The 27,628-nt window shown below is 54.6% G+C and overlaps 1 protein-coding gene and 1 pseudogene across 1 annotated transcript; both read left to right on the top strand.

The window, feature by feature from the left end:
* LOC127474816 (zinc finger protein 850-like) overlaps positions 1 to 27,628 on the top strand; it is a 454,983-nt pseudogene that overhangs the window by 46,029 nt on the left and 381,326 nt on the right.
* On the top strand, positions 20,090 to 21,066 carry LOC127474892 (olfactory receptor 14J1-like). Its single transcript, XM_051796214.1, has one exon. It carries the CDS (start codon positions 20,104 to 20,106, stop codon positions 21,058 to 21,060), a length of 957 nt encoding a protein of 318 aa, XP_051652174.1. The 5' UTR covers positions 20,090 to 20,103; the 3' UTR covers positions 21,061 to 21,066.

Here is a 27,628-nt window from a genome sequence, read left to right as displayed (position 1 = left end):
TTGCTCATTTCTTGAGCTGTTCCTACAGTTCAGGTCCAGCCAGATTAGATACTTCAGAGAGAAGATTCCCTCCAAGGTGGGGCAGGTTGGCGGGGCTGGGGGAGGCCCCAGGCCACGTGGCACTGTGTCCCAGGGCCCTTTGTGACACGCTGGGCATGGTCGGTGGGATAGAAGGGGGTAGGGTGTCCAAGGGCCCTTTATGACCCGTGGTGACAGAGGTGCTGCTGGTGACACGGCCACAGTGTCAACAGTGCTCCTCGGAGCAGGCGACGGGACAGGACGGGACAGAGCGGTGCTGTGCGGAGCCCCCGCGCAGCCAACTCGTGCCTTGTTGACCTGGAGCGTTTAGGAGGATTTTCTCACTTTCAGGTGACCTCGAGGCATTTCCACAGGACTTGGAGACCCGGAGTTTCTCCGAGGTGTCTCTAATCCCTGTGGCAGGTGCCCTTGAGACCCTTTTGCAGGACTTGGAGACCCGGAGCTTCTCCGAGGTGTCTCCAATCCCTGCGGCAGGTGGCCTCAAGGCCATTCTGCAACTTAGGCCCGGAGTTTCTCCGAGGTTCTCTTTCTCTCTTGCAGGTGCCCTGGACACCAGACTGCGGCATGGCAGGGAGACGCTTCAGCCTGCTCAGGCTGCTCCGGAGGAAGAAGGAGGAGGAAAGCCCTGGAGCTGCTCCAGCACAGCAGCCTGAAGAGGTGCAGCAGGTGCAGCCCCCGCAGGAGGGTGAGTGCTGGAGCTGGGCCACAGGGCTGGTGGCTGCAGTCCCATTGATCTCATCCTGTCCCATCCCATCTGGACATGCCCAGGGAAAGGGAGGGGGGCAGAGGGGCCGGGGCTGAACTCCTGGCAGCCATGCTCCATCCACTGGGCATCTCAGGGCTGGCCCTGCCTGCTCCTGGAGCCCAGGCCTGGGCTGTGTTCTCCGGCCTCTCCCGCACACCCTCAGCTCTGAGCGCGCTCGCTCTTTGCCAGATGCAGGCCAGGAGCGGACAGAAGAGCAGCTCCGTGCCCGTGGCCGCTTCCGCAGGGCAGCACAGGTACCTGCAGCCATCCCCGCCTGGGCTGGGCCTGCTCTCACTGCTCAGCCCAGCACCGCTGTCGCGGCCCTCCAGGGGACATCCCTCTCTTCCCTGCCCTTCTTTCTCCTGCAGACATTTATGAAATTCATGGGCAGTCGGCGTAGAAAGTCCAGGGTCACACCAGCTGATGTTGAGGCCCAGCCTGACACCATCCCGACCCAGCTGACAAAGCCTGATGTCAGCACCGCGTCGACTGCTGTCCCAACACAGTGTGACACCGCAACCAGTGATCACACAACCCACTGGGACACCACGCCCACCGATGATGTGTCACACTGTGACTCTGTGCTGCCTGGTCTCACGGAGGAGGCCGATGCCACAACGACGGAGGGCGTGGCGAGCACTGAGGCCGCGCCTGTTCAGCGCCTGGCCGATACCCCCAGCCTGGACTTCCTTGAGGAGAGAGCTGTCTCTGCTGAAGTAAGCAGCCTGTGGCCCCCAAGCTGGGTGTGCTGGGCCCCCTCAGCCTTTGAGGCTGGCACAGTGTGCTGGGAAGGGAAGCATTTCTCAGGGGAAGCTGGGCAAGTATCTAACTCTGGCAGCTCTCCACCTCTCCCCTGTGCATCCTCCAGGCCAGACTGTGGGACCTGGGGACCTGGGGCTGCTCAAGGCATCTCCAGTCCCTGGGGCAGGTGCCCTCGAGGCCAGACAGTGGGACTGGATGAGGCGAGGCATTTCCCAGGCTTCTCTCTTGCGGCTGCCTTCAAGGCACGACTGCAAGACTTGAGGAGCCAAAGCTTTTCCATGGCATCTCTACTGCAGGTGTCCATAACACCAGATAGAGACATGCAGCAGAGACCCCCCACGGTGCCCAAGCTGGCCTGGGTGAAGGAGGAGGAGAAGGAGGAAAGCCCTGGGGCTGCTCCAACACAGCAGCCTGAAGAGGTGCAGCAGGTGCAGCCCCCGCAGGAGGGTGAGTGCTGGAGCTGGGCCACAGGACTGGTGGCTGCAGCCCCCTTGGCCTCATCCTGTCCCATCCCATATGGACATGCCCAGGGAAAGGGAGGGGGGCAGAGGGGCCGGGGCTGATCTCCTGGCAGCCGTGCTCCATCCACTGGGCATCCCGGGGCTGGCCCTGCCTGCTCCTGGAGCCCAGGCCTGGGCTGTGTTCTCCGGCCTCTCCCACACACCCTCAGCTCTGAGCGCGCTCGCTCTTTGCCAGATGCAGGCCAGGAGCGGACAGAAGAGCAGCTCCGTGCCCGTGGCCGCTTCCGCAGGGCAGCACAGGTACCTGCAGCCATCCCCGCCTGGGCTGGGCCTGCTCTCACTGCTCAGCCCAGCACCGCTGTCGCGGCCCTCCAGGGGACATCCCTCTCTCTTCCTTGCCTTTCTCCTGTAGCTGGTTTGCAGATTCATCAGGTGCATTTGGCATGAAGAGGCCACTTTCATGGCCACTGGGGACACGGCAAACTTGGACCTCTTCAATGCCCAGACCAGCGCTGCCCTGCTGGATTTGCTTGTGCAGAACGGTGTCTACAAAGCAAAGCAAGTAAGCAGCCTGTGGCCAGGGCTCCAGTCCCCCAGGGATGCTGTGGCCCCTCACGTCGGCTGCTCTGGGTCCCCTCAGCCTTTGAGACCAGCAGAGTGTGGTGGCAAGGGGAGCACTTCTTGGGGGAAGCTGGGCAAGTTACTGGCTCTGGCAGCTCTCCAACTGTCTCCCGTGTCCCCTCCAGGTGCCGACCATAGTCAGGTGCATCCATCAGTGGCTCACGTCCAATGTGTCTGCTGAGCACAGGCTGGACAAGACTCTTGTCCTGCTGACCGAGGCACACCCCACGGATGTTGCAGTGACCCTGCTGCGCTCTGCCCCAGTCTGTGACAGGTATGGGGCCCACCTGCCTTGAGGGCTCACCTGCCTTTAGACCCCATCCCCCTGGACAGCCTGTCCCAAATGGTGTGCCAGAGACATGGAGACTTCCAGGACACTCCAGCTCCTCTCTTTGCCAGCTTTGGCATGTCAGCCTCCAATCCTGAGGCCAGCCTGCCTCCCTGCCCCACAAGGCACCGTGGTTCTGTCACCTGGGCCCCGCAGCTGCCCAGGCCACAGCGCTGTGTCCCAGACCCCCCTGAGCCAGAGCTGTGACTCCACAGAGCTGCTCGCACCATGTGGAAGACGCTCATCTCCTTCAGACGGACTAAGGAGCCGGTGCTGCAGATCCTCTTCCGTGTGCTGGAATACTGGCCAGCGCACAGGAGACGCACCTCTGATGGGGATGAGAGGGATGTCTTTGCCCTGACTGTGAGTTTCTTGAGCTGACCTCTGCTCGCCCCCAGGTTGCCTCTGGGACGCCTTTCCATCCTCCTTCACCACTGCTTCTCCCTGCCCCAGGCACTGGGCTGCAAGCCTGGCTTAGGGGCAGGTTCAGGGGCAGCAGGCTGGGGGATCCCCCTGTGTCTCCTCTGGCCTGTCCCTGCCACGCTTGGGCCCTGCCACATGGACATCTGGGCCCTGAGAGCTGTCTCTGGGTGCTTTGTCTTTGGCAGGCAACTGTGGCACTCTGGGAGATCATCCAACTGTCCCACTCCTGGTGCCCAAGTGCAGTGAAGGACAATTTCCCCCGCCTCCTTCTGACTCTGCTCTTCCAAGTTTTCATCAGCACAGAGGAGATGTCAGAGGAGGTCGAGACCTTCTGGAGGCGATGCCGGGAGCAGCGCAGCCTTCCCCCCAACCCCAACAGGTGCTCCATCCCAGTCCCCTCTCCCTGCCACGCCCTCGGGGCTGGGGCCAGGGCTCTGTGCCTGACCTGGGCTGTGCTCTGCACACAGGTTTGCAGTGCAGACCGTTAAAGCCCTGCTGCGCCAGCTGCTGGATGAGGACGTGCTGATGGCGATCGGTCGCAAGTGTGGCTGGGACATGCTCCTCAAGGCTGACACCCACCACTATGCAGTGGGTCTGCTGGCCAGGTGAGAGCCCTTTCTCCCCACTGCCCCTGTCATTTCTGCCCTGTGCACAGGCCACCCCACACAGTGCCCGTGTGCTGGGCCAGAGGGCCTTGGCAGCCAGGGATGGCTGAGCAGAGTGGAAAAGGCGGAGAGGGGCGGCTGCACAGGAGGAGCCACCTCCCAAAGTGCCCACGTCCTCTCCTGGGCTGGTGGCCAAAGACCAGGCCTGTGTGAGTCAGTCCCAGGAGAGCTTTGCCCACCTGGCTCAGGGTCTCTGGCACCTTTATTCCCCCTTGCAGGGAGCTGTGCCGTGTCTCCCGCTCCTTCTGCCGCAGCATCGCCGTCAGCCTGCTCCCGCGGCTCAGCAGGGGAGAGCCCCTGTGGGAACTGCCTGCCCTGGCGTTCCTGGTGGAGGTGAGCCTGATGGCGAGCGCTGCCTGGCCCAGCTGCCTCCCCCTCTCTGCCCTCTCACAGCCGCAGCCGCCCGGGACGGTGCCTGCACCCTGTGCTGCTGCCTGGGCCCAGCCCCGGGCGGGTCTGGGCTCCTGCCGGCCGGGCACCCCGTCACTGCTCCCTGCCTTTCAGGTCCTGCACTGCCTGAACCCCAGACAATGTGGGCCCAGCGTCCTGCAGATCATTTCCAGGTACCTGCGCAGGCAGTGCCCGGAGAGGCGTCGCCTGGCGCTCCGAGGCCTGCTGGTGCTCAGCAAGGCTCCCGCAATGGTGAGCAGGGGACAGGGGCTGAAGCCGGGCCGGCAGCGTGAGGCTGTGCAAGGCAGTAGCTTGGCCTTGGCTGGACTCTGGCAGCTGTGGCAGCTGCTCCCAGCACTCCTCCTCCCCGTTCAGCTGCCCGACTCCTTTGGGATGCACCTTTGGCCTCTGGGCCCCGCGGCAGCAGCGTGGGGCTGCAGCACAGCATTGTGTTCCACACAGGCTAAGAGCATCCGGAGCCTGAACGAAAGCCTCCTGGAGCTACTGCAGGATGCAGACATAGACACAGTTCAGATGACTCTCTGTGTGTTCATCAATGTGCTGGGCTTGAAAGTCATCCAAATATCCAGCCCAATAGCCCTGAAGTTGCTTGAGGTGCTGCGGCCACTCTTTGACAATGTAAGGCTCTGTGCCCCTCATCGTGGGCACTGAGTGCTGCCAGGAAACTTTGGGCCCAGTGTCTTTTCAGGCCTGTGCCCCGGTGGGCCTGGAGAAGCCAGTGCTGAGGTCTTTTCCTCTTCCTTTGCACCAGGAGCACAGCCAGCTGCAGCAGCTCTCCATGCTCCTCTTCCGGGAGCTGATGGAGGCAACAGAGAGGAGCAAGAGCCTAAAGCCACACGTGTACCTGAGTCTGGTGCCATTCTACTTCAACTGGCACAATGAGAACCAGCGTGTGGCAGAGGTGAGGACTTGTGGGCACTGGTGCCCCCATGGCAGGTGGCTGCTGTGCCTCCTGCCCTGGCCCATGGTCGCCTGTAGCCTCCTCCTGGCCTTGGCGCAGGGATGCAGGTGCTGTGCCCTGGGCTGCGGTGCCATGGCCCGCTCTCTGTTGCTGTGCAGGCCTCTCGGAGAGCACTGTTTGGTGCAGCCAGGTTCCTGAAGTGGAGGGATCTTGAGCAGTTGGTGACCATGGAGCAGCCATGGAGGTTTCCCGAGTGCCTGGTAAGGACGGCCCCAAAGCCCCAGCCCCTGGCTCCCCAGGAGCACCCAGCCCTCTGCTCCCCCCAAACCCGGCCCCAGCGGCTGCTGGCCGGGCCTCAGGGCTCTGCGGGCAGGGGAGCCCCGTGCTGGGGGCAGGGAGCGCCCGGCCAAGGGGCAGAGCCTGAGCCGAGCCTTCCCTCTGTGCCCTGGCGCTCTTTGCAGCTGGAAAAGGACAGGAGCCGAGTGGGCCAGTACGTGCGCCAGGCCCTGCCGTTCCTGGAGAGCCCAGAGGAGCCCCTGCGAAAGCTGGCCATCAAGTTTCTGGGTGAGCCACAAGGCCGGGGTCCCTCCCCACCCCGCTGCAGCTCGGCCCCAGCCCCGGCTGCTGCAGCGGCAGCAGGATGCGGCCCAGGGCATGTGGAGCCCCGAGTGGCCTGGTGCCTGCTGCCACCCTGTGCCAACCCAGCCCTGGGGCGTCCCCATGCGGGAAGGCCCCGGGCTCAGCCCTGCCAGGGCAGGAGGCCGTGTGGCCGGGCTGGCAGTGCTGCTGCGGGGGACCTGTGCCTCTGGGGCCTGACAGGCTCTGTGTTCCCAGGGATCGCCGCCAGGTCCATGAAGCAGGAGCAGCCAGAGCTGCAGCTCATCTGCCAGGGTGAGCGAAGGCACCTTCCAGCTGATCCCCTTGGGCCCTGCTCCCTCCTGGCCATGGCAAGAGCTGGCTGGGATGGCCCTGGCAGGAGGGGCTCCTCACGTCCCCACACCCCTGGCCTCTCACCTTGGCTCTCTTCCTTTCTCTTTCAGCCCTTCAAGGCATCACTGATGACAGCCCTGCCATCTCAGACCTGGCCTGTCAAACGCTTCACATCATCAGAGCTGTACGGAGAACTTCATTCTTCCCATTCTGGTAGTCTCCGTTGCTGCCTCTTCCAGCCTGTAGAGACATGACAGAAGACATCAGACTCGCCATGGCAGGCCTGGCAATTCAACACTGCTACGTGCCGAGAGCTGTACAGATGGCTCCCTACTGCAGATTCCAGCAGCTCCAAGACTGGCTGTGCAGGGCATGGAAGACCCAGCCTTTTCCACAGGGCAGTGTCTGCCTGTGCTGCTGCAGCTCTGTGGAGAACTGATGCAGGAAGCTCCATCTCCTGGGGCCACCTGAGCCTGTGGGGAAGATGCCTCTTCCCTGTTAGCACCTCCTTTGAGCCCAGCATGGGAACATGACCAACATGTTATCATGCACAGAGGCCCAGGAGGTTTTTTTGGTGCCCAGTGTGCACAGGGCCTTGGGGAAGAGGGGAAAAGGGCTCCTTGTGCTCTGCAACACTTGCCCCGCTGTGCAGTGTGCCAGCAAAAGTGGGCAAAAGCCCCTTGGCCTTTGGTGGCTCTGCTGGAGCCTCAACGTTTCCAGCAAAATGGAGGGGCCGAGGCTGGAGCTGTGGGGAACCCTGAGCACCTTGTCCTCGGAGATGGCCATAAGCCCTCGCCCAGCCAGGAAGCACCGTCTGTGTCCTGCCTGTGTGTTGCTGGCTGGATTGGTCTGGGCTCCCAAGTGCCTCTGGAGAGGCTCCTCTGGAGCTCCTTCAGGGCTGCGCCGCTGCCGGGCAGGTTGGCAGGGCTGGGGGAGACCCGCAGGAGAGGGGGTGCTGGGAGGCCAGGAAGGGGTGAGGTGCTGTGGAGGCCCTGATGGGACAAGGGAGTGGGAAGCCTTGAGGGGAATCTGTGAGGGGGTGGGTGGCAGAAGGCTGCGAGGGGACATACTGGGTGCAAAGCCCCCAAACTGTGGTCTGTTATTGTTCGCCTTACATCTTTAATAAGAGCATATGACAGACCCTCCCAGTGAGGGTCCTGGTCAGGCAAGACCAGGACTGGGAAATCTTTTAAGACTGCCGTGTCCCCTGCGAGTCTCACCTCCCCCTGCACTCGCACCCATTTGTCAGGCAAGTCAGGAGAGTGAAAGGTTAAATCTTTTTCCTTATCTGTGAGTTCTGGGTCCTCCTTGGAGTCATCTGACTGAGAAACTGGTACTGTGGCAGCGGCACCACGGAAGCGAAGTCCACGTGAATGGGGCGTGGAGGAGGAGGCCTTTGTTTCTGGCCACGCTGCGGGCTGTGCCTTAGGTGGCCACAGTGATGCTGGCAATGAAGGCAGCTCTGGTGGCGTGGAAGGCAACACAGGAGATTGCGGTTGGGGCAGGGCATGGGGCAGGGTCTGCACACAAAATTTCAGCTCCTGCTGTGATGGTGGCTCAGAATCAGTTGCCGTTTCTACACGGTTGTCTGCGGAGCTGGAGTGAGTTTGCAAAGCTTCATAAACTGCTCTCCATGTTGTTAATAAAGAGGTTGCTATCTTATCCCCTAGCGTGGTGCTGTCCCAGAGTCTGGCACCGACATCATCCCAAACTCTCCAGTCATATACTAAGTCACCGTTTAATGTGGGATTAGCTTTGGATGCCCACAAAAGGAGACATTCTAAATTTTCTTCCTGTACTGTTTTCTCATATTTTTTAAGGATTTCAGCACAGGCTCGCTAGAGTGCCTTATGCTTTTTCGTTAAAGGGGTTCCCATTTCATTCTCAGCTGCTTCCCTTATTGTCCAGTGTAAGGTAATTGAGAGCTCTCTTGTCGCTTCCTTTCAGCGCTTTTTCCTTCCTTGTGTTCAGCTGAGCTACACCACCGGAGAAACAGCTTAGTTTCTTTCATACCCCAACATGGGGTGCCATTTGTGGCGTATTGAGGCACAGACTCAGGGGGTGAAGCTGAGACAAGGTTATTGGAGTCGCAGCCCTCCTTTTATACTCAACACCAACAGATAATCATATCTTATAAGGTAAAACCTGTGACTGCAGCATTTGATTGGCTGCCAGCTGTCACTGTAGTTGAAACAGGAGTTGAAATGGCAGTTTTAGGAGTTGCAGCTCACCCCTGTAATGAGCTGCTCCGTTCCCTGCAAAGCTACGTTTTTTTCTAGGCCCTATTTCCCACAGTGCTGCCCTTTGCATGTTGATAAACAAAGCAGTTGGTTTTTTCCCCCGGGAGACTGAAAGTGTCACCTCACCCAGGCTGGGGCCAGGAATTCCAACCACATTCCTGACCTTGGGTTTCACAGTTACCCATCAGTTTGGGGGAGGGGAAAAGAAAAAAGGTCAAGAGATTACAGCAGCAAGTAAACTGGGGCTAAGTGTACCTTCATTTTCTCAAGCTGTTCTGGAGAAATAAATAAAAATAGTACTATGGGGGGGAAAAAAGTTCAGGCCAGGTATCAGTTTACTGAATTTGATCAGGGAATGCAGAAGAAGAACATGCCTTCAAACACACATCTACACTACACTTATCAAACTGTACAGTGCAAAATCTGACCCCAAGGAGTCTGTACAAAACAGTGGGAATGGAATCAGAGAGGGGAAGGAAAACATCCTCAGCAGTGCCTGTCCCAGTCAAGGGGCATTACTGAGCAGCACCTACATTTCCATGGCTCTCTGGGCAGGGAATTTCTCATGTGTGCCAAACAGCACATCTTGAAGCTTCTTCCCACTGAAATACTAGAGACATTTCAGGGCATCTGAACAGCCACATTCTTAAAGCACAACTACCTCAAGGCAAGGGAAGAAGTGAGATTCAGTGGCACTTGGCAGAAGCTGCCCAGTGCATTGTGTCAAATGGGTATTTACCCAAAGGAGCAACAAGCTCAAGCCATCAGGGAAAGAGCCAGATGATGAAAGGGTGTTAGCTGCTGAGAATTTCTTTGGGAAGAAGTAGACTGTTAACTTGAGATAGAAATTTGCAATATACCATGGAACCTTATTCAAAGTCCAGCTGGAAAATACCTTCTTGTTAAGAGTGTGAAATAAATCCTAAAGTGTCATCAAATATGTGATTTTCTCTTTATTCCCAATCACTAATTAAAGAAACATAACTCAGATGTGATCTCACTCTGTGCTCCAGTGACATTAACATTAGAACAATATTGTCACTGTCTGCTGGTCTCTTGTGCTCCTCACTGGAAGGCACTTGGTGCACCCCTGGATATCCTGCTAATGAGGTAAAAAACTAACCCTTCTAAAGTTCCAGATTTTCCTCACCTGTTTGTACACAGTTGGACAAACTGAACCAAGTTATTACTTGAAAGCCATCCGATGGATTTAGCATTAATTACTCCTTGTTTTGATCTCAGGGAAAAAGGCTCACACAACACAATCTCTGAATGCTCCTTTGAACTTACCCACAGTGTGTTCACAAACACACAGAGCAAGGCTTTTAGATTTGGCTGCTACCCTCAGTTCCAGCATAGAAAGAAATGTCTCTGTGAAATAACAGCAATTGCCTTACCATGTTACTGAACTACATTCAGTTTATCTGGTCTCAAACAAATACTCCATATTTTCTCCTTGTTTTATTTTCAAGGGCATGGGTATGGGTATTTAGGTGACTGCCTTCACTGGTATAGGATAGAAACTGTTCACATGGCTATAAATGAATATTATTCTCTTGACAAAACACCTTTTCCAAAGCCTCTGACAAAAAGAAAGGGAAAAAGAACCCAGAAAGAAAAAGGGAGCCACAGGCACATTGCTTGTCACCCACCAAAAAAGGTCTCCTCCCTAAAGATAATTCAGGTACACCCTTCAATATGGATCTCTCACTATCACCCCAAGCTCTTTTTTAGTGGCAGTTTCTGTAGTGAAGCTGAAGTGCATCACTGTCCCAGACAGCCAAGGATAAGATGACTGAGGGAAATCAGTTGCTCTCTTTAATTAATACAGGATTATTTCCCTTTCATTTGGTGAAGCTAATAATATGACTGGTGGAATGTCAGTAACAATTAAATCATAAACTAGTGCAGTAGCAAAGGGAAAACTTACTTTAGTTATGGAGTACTGCCAGCAGAAATCTTGAAAATCTTATCCATATTTACATTGATAAAATACCACATGTACTTCCTGGGATACTGCAAGCTTTCTACAATCCTTGTGGCATGTCTTTACAGAGCAAGAGTTAACATTTTGAGATGATACCTTAATAAATGAGTTGCAGTTTTATTGTTTCTTGAATGTTAAGCAGCACATCCTAAACACAGGAACACGTTCAAGGTCCATGTCCTATTTTAGACCTTTTCAGCAGCTGTGATATTGTGATAATCACACTTAAAATATTCCTCTAGAAAGAGTAAATTAGCCCTTTTCACTAGAAGTATTCTTATGATCAAAAACAAATCTGAAGGAGAACAAATTCAGATTTCTTTTTTTGTTGGTTGGTTGGTTTTTTTTCAGCAATGCAATAAATTGCTGTCCCTAACTGGGATGGCTTTTCTACCCAAAAATTAAAAAGAAAACCCTAAAGTTCACTGTATTCTGCACTTATATTACCTTTGGGGTTTGAGGGTTTTTTTGGAGGCCTCACCTATGTAAAAATACCTTCGTTAAAATGCATTTATGCTTTCTGTAAGAACTAAACTATTCCAGCTGACATACCATTCTATCACCAATACTGCAGGGAAATGTAATATCCCACTAAAGCAGAAGGGAAAGAAGAAAATTGAGCATCAGTAGCTCTTCCTAAGCAAGATCAGGGGTTTAGCTCCATCTAACTGAGGGATGAGATGTGCCCCTCAGTGGGTCTCTTCCCACTCCCTCACCAGCCCTTCTACCCGACTGCAAGCTCAAAGTTCTAAAAAGAGAAGAAGAAGCTGGAGCGTCAATATTTCCCCAGTGCAAACCCCAATAATCTTTGCTGGGAGCTGACAGGAATTGCTGTTCCACTGCCCTGGGATATCCTGGCTTGAGGCGAGAGCGCAGCCCCGCCCAGAGCCCCCAACCCCTCTGAGAGCTTTTGTAGGGTCTGTTTGTCCATGTCCCTGTGGCAGAGGCTGCCCTGACATCTGCCCTGGAGCTGGTCCAGCTGCTGGACCAAACAAGGCATTGTCCAGCCTGCCTTCCCCCAGCCCCGACCGCCCCAGCCCATCTTCCATCGCTCTGCTTCCTTTTCCTGCCCCTGCTCCCCCTCCGCTCCCTTCCCTCGGGCATTTTTATTAGGAATGTTCTTGCTGTTCTCACTGTCCGAGCATGAGCTGATCCCCAGGGGAGCCTGTGGAATGTAACCCCTCAAGCACTAAATTCCTTCCCCTGTGCCAAAGACACGGGTTTGTTGTTGCTGCCCCTCCCGCCGAGCACCAGCTCCATCTCCTGCTCCTGCCCAGTGGCTTTGCAGAAATCCAGGGCTGGGTGTGGATTGGAGGCTGTGGCAAGGGACAGGATAAAGTTGCTTCACTTCCCACCCTTGATGTCTCAATGTTTGTGATCTTAGGAACCCTCACAAACCTGGAACAAGGCAGATTATCTGTTTTTGTAAGATATATACATGGAGATTGTTTTGATCTGTGTTTAAATTGTCCTTGAATAAAACAACTAATAGAAAACTATGTAAAAAAAAAAAGGAAAAGGGAAAAATAAGAAAAATGAAAATTAAAAAAGGGAGAAAAGAGAGAAAAAGGAGAAAAAAGAAAAAAAAAGAAAAATAGGAAAAAATGAGGAAAAAAAGAACAAATAAAAAAAAGAGAAAAAAGAAAAAAGAGAGAGAAAAAAGGGAAGAAAAGAAAGAAGAAAGAAAAAAGAAAGAAAAGAAAGAAAGAAAAAAGAGAAAATAAAAGAAGACAGAAAAACTAAAAAGCAAAACGCCCGATCCTCCCCCGCTGCAGGGACTACAACTCCCACAATGCCCCGCGCAGGCGGGGGGCGGGCAGGGGCCGTGGCCGCGCGCTGATTGGCTGCGGGGCGGGTCTGTAAAGGCGGAGGGCGCGCGGAGCGAGCGCCATTTTGGCCTCGTGGTCGGGAGTGAGGAGGACTCGCCTGCGGCCCCTGCACTTCGCTGGGTGAGTTGGCGGGGGGGGCGGCGAGAGCGGGGTCTGGGGATCCCCTCGGGGGCTGCGGGGAGCGCGGGTGTGGGTGGAAAGCCTGGAGGGCTCGGGGGGGTTTAGCGGGGGGGTTCGGGGGTTCCCGGGGACGTTTTGAGGGGTCCCTGAAAAAACTCGGGGGGGAGGTTGAAGGTCCCTGGAGGGTTTTGGGGGGCTCTGATGTGGGTTTTGTTTTCTGAGAAGATTTGAGGTGTCCCAGGTGGGCTTTGGGGGTCTCTTGGGAGGTTTTGGGTTCCTGGGAGGCTTTGTGGGGACCTTTGAGGCAGTTTTGGGGTCTCTGGGGGGTTTAAGGTGTCCCAGACGGTTTGGAGGGCCCTTGGGGGGGATTGGGGGTCCCTGAATGGGCTTGGGGAGTTTCAGGTGGGTTTTGTGGGTCACTGAGAGGGTTTAGAGGGTGCTGGGGAGGGATGAGGGGTCCTTGAGGAGGTTTCGATGGGTCAAGGGGGGAATTTCAGGGGTTTTGAGGGGATTTTACAGGGTCCCCTAAAGCCCAGCAGTGGGTTTCAAGGGATCCTCCAGCCCCCAGAGGAGGGGTCCTATGGATGCCCCCAAAAATCCGGGGTGGGAGATGTACCACATCCACGTAAGGGGATCCCAGTGCCCCCAGTATATCCCAGTGACCTCCCAGTGACCCTCAGTACGGCCCAGTAACCCCCTCAGTGACCAGCCAGTGTGTCCCAGTGACCTCCCACTGCCCCCCAGTATGGCCCAGTGATCCTGCAGTGAGCACCCAGTAACCCCCAGTATGGCCCAGTAACCTGCCAGTGTCCCCCCGTGTGTCGTGGTATCCCCAGGTAACTCCCCAGTGCCCCCCAGTGTGCCCCAGTTCCCCCCCAGTCCCTCCCAGTGCCCTCTCAGAGGGCCCCTGAGAGCCTGGTGAGGGGGGGCACGGAGAAGGGGAAGCCTGGACAGTGGGGACCCCTGGGATCCCCTAGGACAACAAAGTGGAGAACCTGGAGAGGGGGAATTTCTGGGAATGCAGTATCCCGAAGGCGAGAATCAGAGGAGAAGGGAGCCTTGGGACCCCCAACACTCCCAGCATCTCTAGGTAGAACCCTCAGCATCCCAGACAGGAGAGACTCTCTGAACCCTAAAGGGGGGAAACCAGAGAAGGGGAAATCTTAGGAGAATTTTTTTTGGCTCATCTTCATATTTTAGAGTATTTTTTAGGTGAATCTCAACTTTTTTCAGTTTGGGGGGGCAGGAGTCTTCTCACTCTTTCTTATAGGCTTTTGCCTGAATGTTGATGATTTGGGTTTTTCTGGGCTAAATCTTGGTGTTTTGGAGGTTTTTATGGACACAGGATGCCCGGTGAGTTCTAGAGATGGACTTGGGCAGGAGGAACCCCCAAGCCAACGCGCTCAGCCCTTGTTTTCCCCCCATCAGGATTTGTCCTTCCCAAAGCTTGGTCGGATGGAGGAGGAGGCTGCGAGGAAGAGGAAGATGCCTTGGGCCCCCCAGGCAGGTGAGGAGGAAGTCAGTGTCCCTTTGGGCGGGTGTTGTGCTGGCTCTGTCAGCCCAGCATGGCCCCGGCTGCAGGACAACCCCGCTGGCGCCGCCGTCCTGCCGGGGCCGGAGTTGGGGGGATGTCCTTGGCCTTCCCTGTGGGCCGGAGGCAAATCCCCTGCCTGTCCTTCTTGCTTCCTGCCCCAGGCCCCGAGCTGAGGACGGAGAGCCCGGAGGACAAATCCCCCCGTGAGACCCTGGTGGGAGAGGCCGTTTTGAAGGGCTCCCCGGCGCAGGAAGGCAGCGGGGAGGAAAAGGGCCGGAGATCCCCCCGCAGGAGGGGCTCCAAAGCCAGCCCAGGGTGCTCTGAGGAGGAAAGAGCCAACCTGTGCCGGGAAGGCGGCCGGAGATTGAGGGGGAGCTCTGACCTGGTGGTCCCTGATCAGCCTCCCAGCAGGGAGAAACCCTTTAAGTGCTTGGAATGTGGAAAGAGCTTCAGGCAGCGCTCCCATCTGATCCGACACCAGCACATTCACAGTGGGAAATGGCCCTACACGTGTGGGGAATGTGGGAAGAGGTTTCAGACCAGCTGGAATCTCCTCGTGCATGAGCGGACGCACACGGATGAGAGGCCCTTCCGCTGCACCGACTGCGGGAAGGGCTTCAAGCAGAACTCCCACCTTGTCACCCACTGGCGCATCCACACTGGGGAGAAGCCCTACAAGTGTGGGGAGTGTGGGAAGAGCTTCATCCAGAGCTCTACCTTGACCAAACACCAACGGACCCACCGGGGTAATAGAAGCCCTGTGAGTGCCCCAACTGTGGGAAGAGCTTCGGCCACTGCTTCCACCCCAAACTTACCCCCTTATGGGGAGGCAACCCCTGGAGTTCAAGGACTGTCAGTCCATCCCTTTCGACCAGAAATGGCCAGTCCCCTTTCCCAGGGGCAGCTTCTTCCAACAGGACCCTTCTTGGGGGGAGTGTGGAGATTCCTGCCTTGGCTGGGGACCCCCCAATGTCAGTGCTGGAGGTTGAGAGCAGAGATCTCCCCACCAGCGTTGATCTGGGGGAGTTCCATCCATCTCTAATTAAGAATTATTGCTTTTGTTTCAACTTTAGTAGAATTGCTTCAACAATTGCTTTAGTGTAGAGCACTGTCCTATCTTATCCTGTATTCCTGGTAGTTTTAGTGTTTCTGTTGTGCAGGAAATAATTCTGATGAAGATCTTTTGTCTGATCATTTGTAACCCTAAATAACTCATTTCTATCAATAAATCTGATTTGCCATCATTAAAACCTGCGGGACAAAAGTGTTTCAGTCACACCTCTCTATTTCCTCTAAATTTAAAATGTTGGCAAGATTCAAGGCTGAGATTGGATCCAGCAGCCCCCAGCACCCCACAGGAAGTTGGGAGCTCAGGAGAACCACTCCCTTTCCCAAAACCTGGTGCCAAAGACCCCCATGGGACCGCTGAACCCACCAGACCACCCTCCCTTTTCCACCCTTCTCCCTCTTCCTTCCACTTTTCCATGGTCCCCTCAATCCCCAGACCAACCAGGATCACTTTTGGGGTCCCAACCCCCACTTTTTCCCCCCCTCCCACCTCTTCCACATCATCCCCCCACTCCCCAGCCCCCTCATGCTCAGTTTGGGGGTCCCACCCTCACCTTCCACCACTCTTCTGACCTCTCCCACCCCTCTCCCATCATCCCCCAAACCTCAGTGCCCCTCCCCCTCCATTTTTTTGAGGTCCCACTCCCCTCCCACTCAGTTTGGGGTCCCACCACCCCTTCTGTCCCCTCTGACCCCCCTTTTCCCACTGACCTCCCCCTTCCCACCACCCGCTCACCCGAGAGCTCCTCGCCCGCAGCCGGGGGGGCTCCCAGCACCACCAGTGCCCAGAGAAATCCTCCAGAAAAGGGGTTGGGTGGGGTCCTGGGTGGGCTTTGAGTGTTTTTGGGGGTCCTTGAGGGGCTGTGGGGAGGTTTTAGGGGGGTCCCAGCACCTTTTGGGGTGAGCTGGGTGCCTGTTGAGGGGCAGGTGCCCTCCCAAATGTCATTTTATTGTAGAATTCTTTCAACAGAAGAACCTAACTTGTCACATAAATAATGTTGACTCTAATTACAGTGCTGAAAAGTCCAGTTGATTTACACAGAATGAAAAGAAAAAACAAAACAAAAAAACCCCAAGCATGAATACCCTTGAGATCATTTAAAAATGGCATACTTCATCTAAATTGTGTCCTTTTCTGCTTAAAATTGAAATTGGTCTAAAATAGGTTAATGTGATTTTAGGTAGTAATTTTAAATAATAATCTACAGCTACATTTCACATTACACATTTTCCCCATGTTTATATATCTTCTTTTTTTTTGGAAGTATAAGTAAGCTGCAGTTTTGCAGCAGGAAATCTCCTCTACCACAGAGCTCTTTCAAGAGATCTTAAGCACAGCCTGGATCTCATGCTAAGGCTGAGGTTTTGGAAGGACATCTCCTATCACATCACATCCTCCTCTGTGACATCACAGCTCTCCTATGAAATCACAGCTCTCCTTTGACATCACATCCTCCTCTGTGACATCGCATGTCTCCTATGACAAAACATTCTCCTCTGTGACATCACAGCTCCCCGTGACATCACATCCTCCTCTGTGACATCACATCCTCCCTGTGACATCACAGCTCTCCTGATGCCTTCAAATCTTCAGCAAAAACCACTATTCAAACTACGAGCACTGCTCTTCTGTTCCCACTGAGCCAGTTGGAGGTGGCTGTGATTTAATAAAGTAGCAACAATGGGCCCAAACCCATGGTGTCCTTCAGATGCGCCACATCCTGAGCAGACTGCATCCTGCTTGTCCTGTCCTGCTGCCTGCAGGACAACTTCCCCCTCGGCACACCCCCAGCCCCAGCCTTGTTTGGGAAGCTGAGTTCTGGCTGAGGCTTTCCCCAGGAGAAGCCTCATTTGTCTCTCCTCAGGGCAGTCACCCCAGCATCCAGCCAGGATAGGGCACAGAATGAGTGGCCCCAGCTCTGCCTCCCCAGGGGTGTCCAGGCATCCCACGAGGCATCTGCTGTTGCTGCATCACCACCTCCCCTCACCAGAATGGATTTGGAAGGCTTTCCAAGCACAGGGACCAGATGGAAACCTCTGGACCCTACAGAGAAAACATCCCCAGGGTCTTGTTAGGCCTTGGAATTAAATGGCTTCCTGTTTGCCACCAGTGCTTAGGTCTTGTGGTGCCTTATGGGATTTTCCTGCTTTGACAGTGTTTTGAGACAGTTCATTGTGCCCTTCAAGTCCTTCCATGGGCACACACCCCCCACTCTCACCAGTGTCTGGCCCTCCAAAGAACACAAGCCCTGATGATTTGTAGCTCCCACTCCAGTGGTTGGCACTTGGACCTCCCTCCGTACCCAGAGCTCAGAGCTCCCTTGTGCCAGAAAGTTTAAAGAGATTGTGCCTCATTCTGCCAAGACAACCCTTGGAAAAAAGTGTCCCTTTGTGTTTTCTGGGATAACACCACTCTATTGTCATCTTCCAAAACCTTGGAGAGGTCCCAGAGATCTCCCAGGAAGGAATTTGGGTCTTCAAGCACATGACCCGTATATAGAGGATGAGGACTCTGGGGTCAGTGGTGTGAAGATTGAGGACAGTAGAGCAGTAGCCTGAGAGGTCTGGAAGGGGGGTGTCAGAGCTGGTGGAGCTTTTCTTCCTGTCAGAAAACAGCCTAAGAAAGAACTAGTGCCACCAAGGGCAGCTGGGGTGGCCTAGACTGGTGACAAGAAGTCAGAAATTTCCCTCAGGTCAGTGTTGTGGTGCAATATGTCACCAAGAAGGAGTCTGGATGAGCCCAAGGCTTTGTGTGTGCAGGAAGAGCCAGGGAGGACGCAGAGATGTCAGTGCAGGAAGGTGCCAGCCAGGTGGGGCAGTCGGGGGGATGACGACAGCCTGCAGGGAAAGGGGCAGGGCATGGACACCGTAGGACAGCCTGGGCTGGAGAGGAGACAGGGAGGGGGAGAAGCTGAAAGACCCTGACACAGCCACCTTCTGCAGGCCTTTGGCCATGGCTGCTGTCTGTGCCCCTGATGCCAGGAGGAGGGGAGTGCCCCTTGCAGCCCTGGGGCCTCATGGCCTCCTTGTCCCTGCTCAGCAGCCTGGCAGGTGCCACCCCATGGTCCTGCCCTTGGCACTGCACATCCCACATCCCAGTGCCCCAGGAAGAGCCCTGAGGAATGAGGCAGGGACAGCATCTGCCTTCCCAGGGACTGAGGGTCAGGGCTTGGCCTGTTAGATTAAAAAAACAAGTCAAGGTTTGTTCAGCATCAGAGCCACCTTTCCCTTGCTTGTCCATCCTTGTCATCACTGTCTGCACTTTTCTGCTCTACCTGGAATCTGGGGACACTTTCTCAGTTGTGTCCCTCAGTGAGACTCATTAGCACTACAAAAAGCTTTAGTGTTTCCATCTCACTTTGACTTCTTGAAAAGTTGTTTGAACTTCCTCTCAGGGACTGAGTCTCATGTAAACAACATCAAAGTCCCCTGAGGGTCATGAAATGCCTGGGGCTGTTGCTGTGCTGCTGAGCTGGGCCGGGCTCCTGGCACACAGGGAGCTCCTGGCAAGCAAGAAGAGCTTCAAAGAGACAGCTCTGCCCAGGAGCAGCTCCTCTGCACAGCCCAGCAGGGCTGAGGGCACTGCCTGCAGCACCCAGGGCACAGGAGAGAAGGTAGAGAGATGAGAGGCAGCCTGGGCTGGGAGGTGACTGAGCTCTCACTATGGGAGAAACCTTCCCAGGATTTGTGTGAAGAATTCTCTGGCTGTAGGAAAGTTCAACTTGGCAGGAGCTGTCAGGATGGCTCTGCTGGATTTGCTGGGGTGCAGCAGGAGAAGCTGCTGCAGAGCAGAACTTGCTGCTGCCCCATCAGAGGCCCAGGGCCAGAAGGTTCCCTGTGCCAGGGCTGGCTGTGGGGTGGGAAGGTGGGGGTGCAGCCAGGGGTGCCCAGGGCTGTGGTGCAGAGCAGGGTCCTGCCCCCAGGGCTCTGTGTGCTGGGGCAGGGACTCTGCTGCCTGCCAGGCTCAGCTCTCAGCCCGGCCAAGGAGCTGCCACGGGGCTGGGGGAGAAGGGCTGTGGGGAAGGAACAACTCCTGGGAGGGCAGAACAGGGCAGAGTCCTTCTGATCTCCAAAGTGTGCTGCAGGGATGAGGGCTGGTCACAGCTCCAGATCAAAGCAGGAAATTTCCCAGAAGGTATTTGCAAGAGGTACAGACAGGCAGGGGGTACCTTAAAGAGAAAGAACCAGTTCTTTCAGTGTTATACTCTGGGTTGTCTGGGTGCTGACTGTGACAGAGAAATGAATCTCTGAGCACAGGAGGAGACACTGAAACTTGAACTCTGTTAGATTAGAGGGCATTGAACCTGAGAGTATCAGACATCAAAACTGTCTTACAGACAGTGTCACTTTTCCAGCCTCCTCAGGGTTGCCCTGACATTGCCATCAGAGCCTGCCCAGACAGAGATGCCCCTGGGCAGTGCCCTGTGCTGCTGGGAGGGCTCTGCAGGGCAGAGCTGAGCCCCGAGGGCTGGGATGGGCTCTGGCAGCACTGGCAGGGCCCAGCCCTGTGCCCAGGGAAGCAGCTACTGGCAGGGACAGCTCCAGGCAGCAGAGCCCTGAACAGGGAGTGGGGGGCAAGTGCCCCCAAGGCCTGGGGGAGGGGGGCGTTCAGGCAGCTCTGGGGGCCCTTCCCTGCAGCTCTGCTGGGCACTGTATGCTGGGCCATAGAAATGAGGATTCCTGCAGTGGAAAAGAACCTTCCCCAGGTGTCATGGTAAAAATAGAAAACACAGGTACAATTATTCTAAACTCAGACTAAGCTTCTGCTCTGCACCTCAGGTCTTCTGCGTCATTACAGTAGAGATGGAACTTTTGTATTCAAGGTCTCTTACATCTGACATTCCTTGTGTGTGTGAGAGCTCTACCAAAAAATTCCATGTCCCCCTGGAGCAGACCAAAACTGACTCCTTGGCAGTGCATTTGGTGACATTTGACACAATGATTTCTTTTAAAAGTGGAGTGGCTTTTTCACAGAGGTCTGTCTTAACTGTTCCCTGTCCTTTCCTTTTTTGAACAGATCCTGTACTAAAAAGCAGCAAATGTCCAACAGCAGCTCCATGCCCCAGTTCCTCCTCCTGGCATTCGCAGACAGGCGGGAGCTGCAGCTCCTGCACTTCTGGCTCTTCCTGGCCATCTCCCTGGCTGCCCTCCTGGCCAACGGCCTCATCCTCAGCGCCGTAGCCTGTGACCACCACCTGCACACCCCCATGGGCTTCTTCCTGCTCAACCTCTCCCTCACAGACCTGGGCTGCATCTGCACCACTGTCCCCAAAGCCATGCACAATTCCCTCTGGGACACCACAACCATCTCCTACATGGGATGTGCTGCACAGCAGTTTTTCTTTACCTTTTTTATGTCAGCAGAGTATTTCCTCCTCACCATCATGTGCTACGACCGCTACGTTGCCATCTGCAAACCCCTGCACTACGGGACCCTCCTGGGCAGCAGAGCTTGTGCCCACATGGCAGCAGCTGCCTGGGCCACTGGCTTTCTCAATGCTCTGCTGCACACAGCCAATACATTTTCCCTGCCCCTCTGCCAGGGCAATGCCCTGGGCCAGTTCTTCTGTGAAATTCCACAGATTCTCAAGCTCTCCTGCTCAGGCACATACCTGAGGGAAATTGGGCTTCTTGCTTTTAGTGCTTTTCCTTTTTTAGGTTGCTTAATTTTCATTGTTTTCTCCTATGTGCAGATCTTCAGGGCTGTGCTGAGGATCCCCTCTCAGCAGGGACGGCACAAAGCCTTTTCCACGTGCCTCCCTCACCTGGCCGTGGTCTCAATCTTTTTCAGCACTGGTGCCTTTGCCTACCTGAAGCCCCCCTCCATCTCCTCCCCATCCCTGGATCTGGCACTATCAGTTCTGTACTCGGTGGTGCCTCCAGCACTGAACCCCTTCATCTACAGCCTGAGGAACCAGGAGCTCAAGGATGCCCTGAGAAAAATGATGACTGGATGCTTTTCAGGAGCAATAAAGTGCCTGTTTTCTGGTGTGTAGCATTCAGAATGGGATTCCTTAATGGCCCAGGCTTCCTGCTCAGGTTTTTCGTGAAGGTCATCACGTTCTTCTTGCAATATTTTCCTGGGCAATTAAATATTCTTAGGCACCTACCTTCTAATTTTATGTCCACCTTTTGCCTTTGACACAGAGACTGTATAAATGATGAACTGTGCTTGTTGAGTATTTAAAAAAAAATAAACGACTCTGCAGTGCCTTCTTTGTCCAAGACCCTTCTTCTCAGATGTTCCTAAAGGAGAGCACACTGCAGGACAGGGGGTATTTGCAAACGGGAAGGGGACAATAATCCCAGCCCAGCAGCACTGCCAGGGAGCAGCAGGGCTTGGTCTTTGCAGAGTTGCTCTCTTGCCACTTCCACACTGTCCTCCTGAGCCCCTTTCTCGCTGTAAGGCCTGAGTGCTCTCTGAGCACAGTCCTGGGGGGTGGAAGCCCTTGGAGCACAGGCAGGGACAGGCCCTGGGAACTTGTGAAGCAGAGCTGGGCTCCCTTCCAGCATCTCCAGGATGCTGTGGGATCTTCTGAGGCCACTGCATGTACTGGGTCACTTCTTCTGTGACCTTGCTCCAGGGCTGGAACTATCCTGCAGTGACACCATGACACTCCTGCTCTCTGCTTTCCAGGTTTCATTTTTAGATCCAGTCTTCCCCTCCTGTTCCCAGGGACATCCTGGGAGTGCTTCAGAGCTGCCATCCTGGGGCAGCTCCTGACCAGCGTGGGCAGGCACAAGGTCTCTCCAGCTGCTCCTCTCCCCTCCCCAGTGCCACTGTTTTCTGCAGCCTCCTCATCCTTGCCCAGCACAGCCCTCCTGGCACAGTTGGACACAGCCCTTGTTCTACCCCCTCCTCAGGCACCTGCCCAACCCCCTCAGCTCCAGCCTGAGGGCCAGAAACCTTCAGGGCAGGGAGGCACTGGGGAAAATGCTGAGGAAACCTTTCAGCTGCACTCAAATCCAATTGGAGGGGTTGGACTCAAGGAAGAAATCCCTTCTCATTCTCCAGAACCTTCAGGACAAACTGTGTTGTGTCTTGGGCACTCCTCTGGAAGTGTGGGATATGGAAAAGGTTTTGGTGTCAGGGATACTGAGAAGGCTGGGCAGTGTCACTGGGAGACCTCTCCCAAACACTTGGAAAGGCCAGAGCCATCCCAGAGCTTCCTGGGGCCTTGGGAAAGGCAGACATGGAACCAGTCTGCAAACAGGGCAGCAAGGAGGGTTGGCAGAGTTCCAGACTGGTCAGGCTCATCAGGGAAGGGGATAGGGCAAGTCCTCCTGCAGCCATTGCCAGGTATGGGAAGGACAAGGCAGGGATTGCAGAACCCCTGTGGGAGGGAACAGAAAGGGATGTTGTGTGCCCAGACTTCATCAAGGCCCTTGACATGGTCTCTTATGCTCTCCTTATGGCCAGGCTGGTGAGAGCTGGACTGAAGAAGTGGAAGATGTGGTGGGTGGGAAGTTGCTGAATGAAGAGTGTCAAATAAAATCCATGGTACAAAGTCCTCTTGGCAGCAACTTCCTGGTGAAATCCCTCAGTGACCAGCCCTTGAACACCACTGTAGAACATCTTTCTTATCTCTCTGTACAATGGGACAAAATGTATTTTCAAGTCCTTTGTGGATGATGCCAAATTTCAGGGAGCCCTTGAGCAACCTGTCCTGGTTGAAAGACACATATTGGGGTGGGAACTCCCATAAAATGAATTCACTCCCCTTTCATTCCCCACCACTATAGGTAGTCAAAATACAAGGAGGTATAAGTGCTGACAAGAAATATAACAGCAAAACCAGCAATACCAACAAAATAGTTCAAAGCTACAACAGAGAGGAAAATTGCCTCCTCTCTGTCCCCCTGTCCCAACTCCCTTTTTTAAACAGGTGAGTATAGGGATCAATACATGCCTCCTTTTCCCTCTGAATGAACAAAGAACAAAAAAACAAAACCACAGGAAAGAGACGGCAAAGCAAAATGTGGGAAACTCTCTGGTCTGAGATCAGTTGTGCTGCCCAAGAACACGCTGACTCCAGAGGTGTCCAAGCGGGGCAGAGCCGGCGACTCCGGTCCGTGCGGCGGCGGGGGGGAGGCAGCGGCTCTGCTTGATTCCATGGAGTTCTGGGGAGGCACAGTGGACCCTTGGTTCCAGGAGGGTCTGAGATGTCCCAGGATTCCTTTTGTTCCAAAGAGACCATGCATGTCACAATGGTCCCTTGGTTCCATGAGATTCCACAGTGTCCCTGCATTCCTTTGGTTCCATGAGGCCCTGCAGTGTCACGGTGACACTTGATTCCGTGACATTACAAAGAATCAGAATGGCCCCTTGATTTAAGGCCAACTGCACATGGGGCTGCCTTGGGGGGAGTGTGGACACCCAGACAAGGGAGTTGTCACCCCCCTGGACTCAGCCCTGGGGTCACCACATCTGGACTGGTCTGTCTGTCTGTGAGGTTCCCCATTCTGGAGGAATGAGGAAGAACTGGAGAGGGTCTAGAGGAGATCTGACAGGATGGAGCTCTTGACCATATTGGAAAAAGAGTGAAATCTCCACAAAGAGTAGCGCGGAAGGTTGGGACTAAAGGTGAGGAAAAAGAAATGTCACTCAACGGGGACCTTTGTGCTGCAAGAGGTCACCCAGAGGGAGTCAGGATCAGCCCATGGCTTTGTGTGCCAGGGAACAGCCAGAGCTGGTGCAGAGACATCAGGGAGGGTCTAGAAATGCTGCTGGGAGGGGGTGGGAAAGCAGGAGGGGGGTGTGCAGCCTGCAAGGCCAGAGCAGCAGCAGGGCCAGGGCAGGACAGCCTGCAGGAGAGATGGCCAAGGGCTCTGGCAGGGCTGCAAGGCCCAAAGGCACCCAGGCCTTTGGCCCCTTGCCTCTGGCAGCTGCCTCTGCCACTCAGGCCACCACAAGACACTTGCCTGGCAGGTTCTGCACTTGGTTTCTGCCTCGCCCCTCCCTCAGGAGCCTGGCAGGGGTTGCCCAGTTTTGGGCCTTTGTTGTTCCTCCCCCTCCCATCCCAGTGCCCCCCAAACAGCCCTGAGCCAGCCGGGAGGGACAGGATCTGCTGGGCCAGGGCCTGGGGCTCAGCCCTTGGCCTTTGTGCTCCACAAAACCAAGGCAGGCTTTGCTCAGCATTGCAGGGGCCTGCCCAGAGCCTTTGTCTGCCTGCACTCCTGGCCTCCAAGGAGCTGCTCCAAGGAGTCCCTGGGGAGGCTTTGGCAGTGCCTGCCCTCAGTGGGGCCCAGTAATGCTTCAAGGCACTTGCAGTTTGGCTTCTGACTTCTTCAGCAGCTTCTTCAATCTTCTCTCAGTCCCTCAGGATCATGGGCTGGGCTTCAAACACACTGTGTGGCTCATTAAATTCCAGAAATCTCTCAGGATCTCTTTGTTTTCCTTTAATTGTCTTCAAGGCAATTTCAAAACAAGTCTTCAAAATTTGTACTTTTTTTTTTTTAATTAAAGGATGGCTATTTTTTAGTTCAGAGAAGAGGTGATAGAGATGTTCTCCAAGTGATCTTGATGCTGAGTGTCTCCTCAGGAGATCCAGACTGACCCTGGATGATCAACCTTGCTCCTCAACCCCCAGCCTCACCAGTTCTGACATGGCCTATCTTGGACTGACAGCTGATGCAACTCCAAACACATTGTGGGACCCATTAAAACACTGAAAAACAAATTATTTTTCTTTCTTTAATTGTCTTCAAGACGTCAACAACAAATTAGAGTTGTTTTGTAGTTTAGCTAAGGAGGAAGATTTTAAAGTGGAAGTCACGAAAAATATATATTTTTGGATGAAAGAAAATGATTTACACAGAGCCATGGGAATGCAAGAGGGTGAGGGCACAAAGGATTTGGATCCAAAGATAAGGGGCAAAAGAGATTAGTAGCACTTAATCATTGACCAGTTGAACAATTATCAACTGGTTCAATAGGATTTGCTACAATTTTAACAGTGACTGAATTACAGATTCACAATAACAACATTCATCATCATCATGTCTAGGCTTCGTGAACCACCACAGTCAATTCACACCCACACCCAGGCAGAGATGTGTGGACACATCAAGAGCTGGGGGTGGAAAGGTCCCACTCCCAAATTCTCCTCATTGTCACGAAAACACTCCCCCAAATCCCTTTGTGTTTCCCACCAGACAAGGGTCACAGCTGGAGAAGTGTTTGTGGAGGGGGATCAGAATTGTCCTGGGCATCAGGGAGGGTCTTTGGAGTGTTGCAAACTGGAGGGTTCCCGAGCTGGGAGAGGCTGCCAGAGGTGTCCCACTGAGAGGGAGGTGCTGGGGAGCTGCCAGGGCCTCCCTCAGCCCCGCTGGTTGTGGGCTCCCAAGGGGACTGGCTTTAGTTATCTGCTGAATTTCCATCCTGGTGTCAGGAATGACTGGAGTTTCCAAACTATTTGGGAATTGTATCCAAACTGTTCCATTTGGGTTATGATTCAGTCAGGGAATGTTCCAAGGTTTTCATGGGATGACTGATTATCCTGTGTTCCCCAGCTCTTACAGCCATCCCAGTCAGCTGGATGGTTTACTGACAATGTGTCCCGAGGGGCGGTACCTCCGATGCCATAGAAACCCCTCCCCTGGATTAGGAAACCTTTGGAATTCAGGAGCTGTTCCAGTGGAGCACGAAAATGAACAGCAGTTTTCCCAAAGCCCAGCCCCAAGCAGAACAAAGCCAGGCCCCATCAGTGTCAGAGCAAAGGTCCCCCATGGCTGTGTCCCTGTGGCCGCTGAGGCGGCAGCGCAGGCCCGAGGCGGTGCCGGGTCCCGGTGCAGCCGGGGCAGAGCGGCGGCTGCGCGAGCGGCAACCCCGGCGGTGAGTGCGGCAGCCCCGTGGGAGCGGCGGCTCCGGGCACAGACGCCGGCGGCAGCCGCTGTGGCTCCTGGAACCCAGTGGTCATTGGGACACTGCAGGGCCTGCTGGAATCCAGGGGCCGCTGGGACACTGGGGAGCCTCTTGGAGCCAAGGGAACCCTGGGATGTTTTGGAACATCCTGGAATCAAGGGGCCATTGTGACACTGCAGGGCCCCATGGAACCAAAGGAACCCTGAGAGGTTTTGCAACCTCATGGAATCAAGGGGCCATTTCTGGCAGGATGCTCTGCTCTGATAATACCTAAAAACTGGTCAGAATGCAAACAATGCAAACTCTCTGTAGTGAGTTACTGCTGGTGTCAAGGTGCTGATTTTAATGTTGAATTATGCTAAACCCAAAATGCTTTGTGAAACTTCAAACACACATCCTGCTTTCTGAAGCAGGATTTGACAGATAAGCTGCTCCCTGGCCTTGAAATACATCTGACAGTCAAACCCTTTTTAACTGTAAAAGTCCCATCCAACTGTCATGGGGCAGATTCTTCCACAGACTTCCTTGAAGTGTGTGGAGCTTCTGCCATGAAACAGGGACAGCTCTTCATGGTCACTGCCCAGGGGTTAAGTGAAAGAGAGGGAACTACCCCTTGTCGCTGTGGGGTGAGTTACCTCAATCTCTGCTTCAGGATTGTTTCTTTTTGCTGGCTTTGATCCAAATGCTTTAATAGAATGACTTTGATAGACTGCACTGTCTAGTGTACACTATACTGCTAGGAGGTTTTGCCTTTTATACTGTGTAGTAAATAATTCTCTTTAAGGTCTTTCATCTGGTCACTTGTCTGGTAAATTGTCTGTTCATTTTTCATAATAAATCATTCATTTTGTAGAAATATTTCTGATTTGCCATCACTAAAACCTGCAGGACAAAGTGATTGAATCACACCTCTATAATTCCTCAGTTGAAATCAAACTCTGAACTTAAGATTGGATCCAGCCACCCCCAGGCTCCTCTCTGAGAAGGAATTTAGAAAGCAAGGGGGTCCTTTCTGCCCCTCGTAGCTCAACGAGATGGCTTCTGCCATCAACTTTGTCTAAGCCTTCTACCCCCCCAGCCCCAAGCCGTGACACATGGGCATGTCTTGTCCATGCAGTGCAAACATGGACTCCTGAGCAGGTCATTTGCTGTCCCTCCTTGGAGGGAAGAACAAGCCCAATGGCCTGGGGTGAGAGGCCAGTGCTGGGAGCGGCGCTGGCTGTGCCAGGGCACTGCTGGGTGCCCCCACCCTGAGCACTCCCCCCCTTGTGCTGGTCACTGCTGCTTTCCTCTGCAGGGCGTTGTGTTGGGCACATCCTGGAGAGCAAAGTGGAAAGCAGATGGAAGCTTTGAGGCCCCGGCCTGAGGAGATGCCCTGCAGGATGGCAGTGCTGCTGCAGAGGTCAGCTCTGTGCCAGCAGTGCCCGTGGCTGTCCCTACCTGCAGTCCCTGGACAGTCCTGCAGCAGGACTGGCACCGACTGCCAGAGCACTGAGGCCTCCAACAACACAGGGCTCTGCAGGACAGTGTGGAAGGGAAGGGAGAGGAGGCCACGTAGGAGAAGGGCTGCTGCTCCCTGGCAGTGCTGCTCTGCTGGGACTCTTTTCTGGCCCAGCTCTGCACAGAGGCCCCGACCCTGCAGCTGCAGAGAAGTCAGAGAGGAAAGATGTCAGGCAAACAAGCCAATGCAGAGTTCTTTA

Source organism: Manacus candei, unplaced genomic scaffold (genome assembly GCF_025592945.1).
Source record: "Manacus candei isolate 608988 ecotype Guabito, Panama unplaced genomic scaffold, ASM2559294v1 h1tg000045l, whole genome shotgun sequence".
In the NCBI taxonomy this organism is placed as follows: Eukaryota; Metazoa; Chordata; class Aves; order Passeriformes; family Pipridae; genus Manacus; species Manacus candei.
The sequence above is the reverse complement of the archived record's forward strand: the minus strand, read 5'-3'. Positions and strand labels throughout refer to the sequence as shown.

Bases quoted from the DNA above. Each gene is read 5' to 3' on its own strand.
- LOC127474892 (XM_051796214.1), top strand. From the start codon at position 20,104: ATGTCCAACAGCAGCTCCATGCCCCAGTTCCTCCTCCTGGCATTCGCA.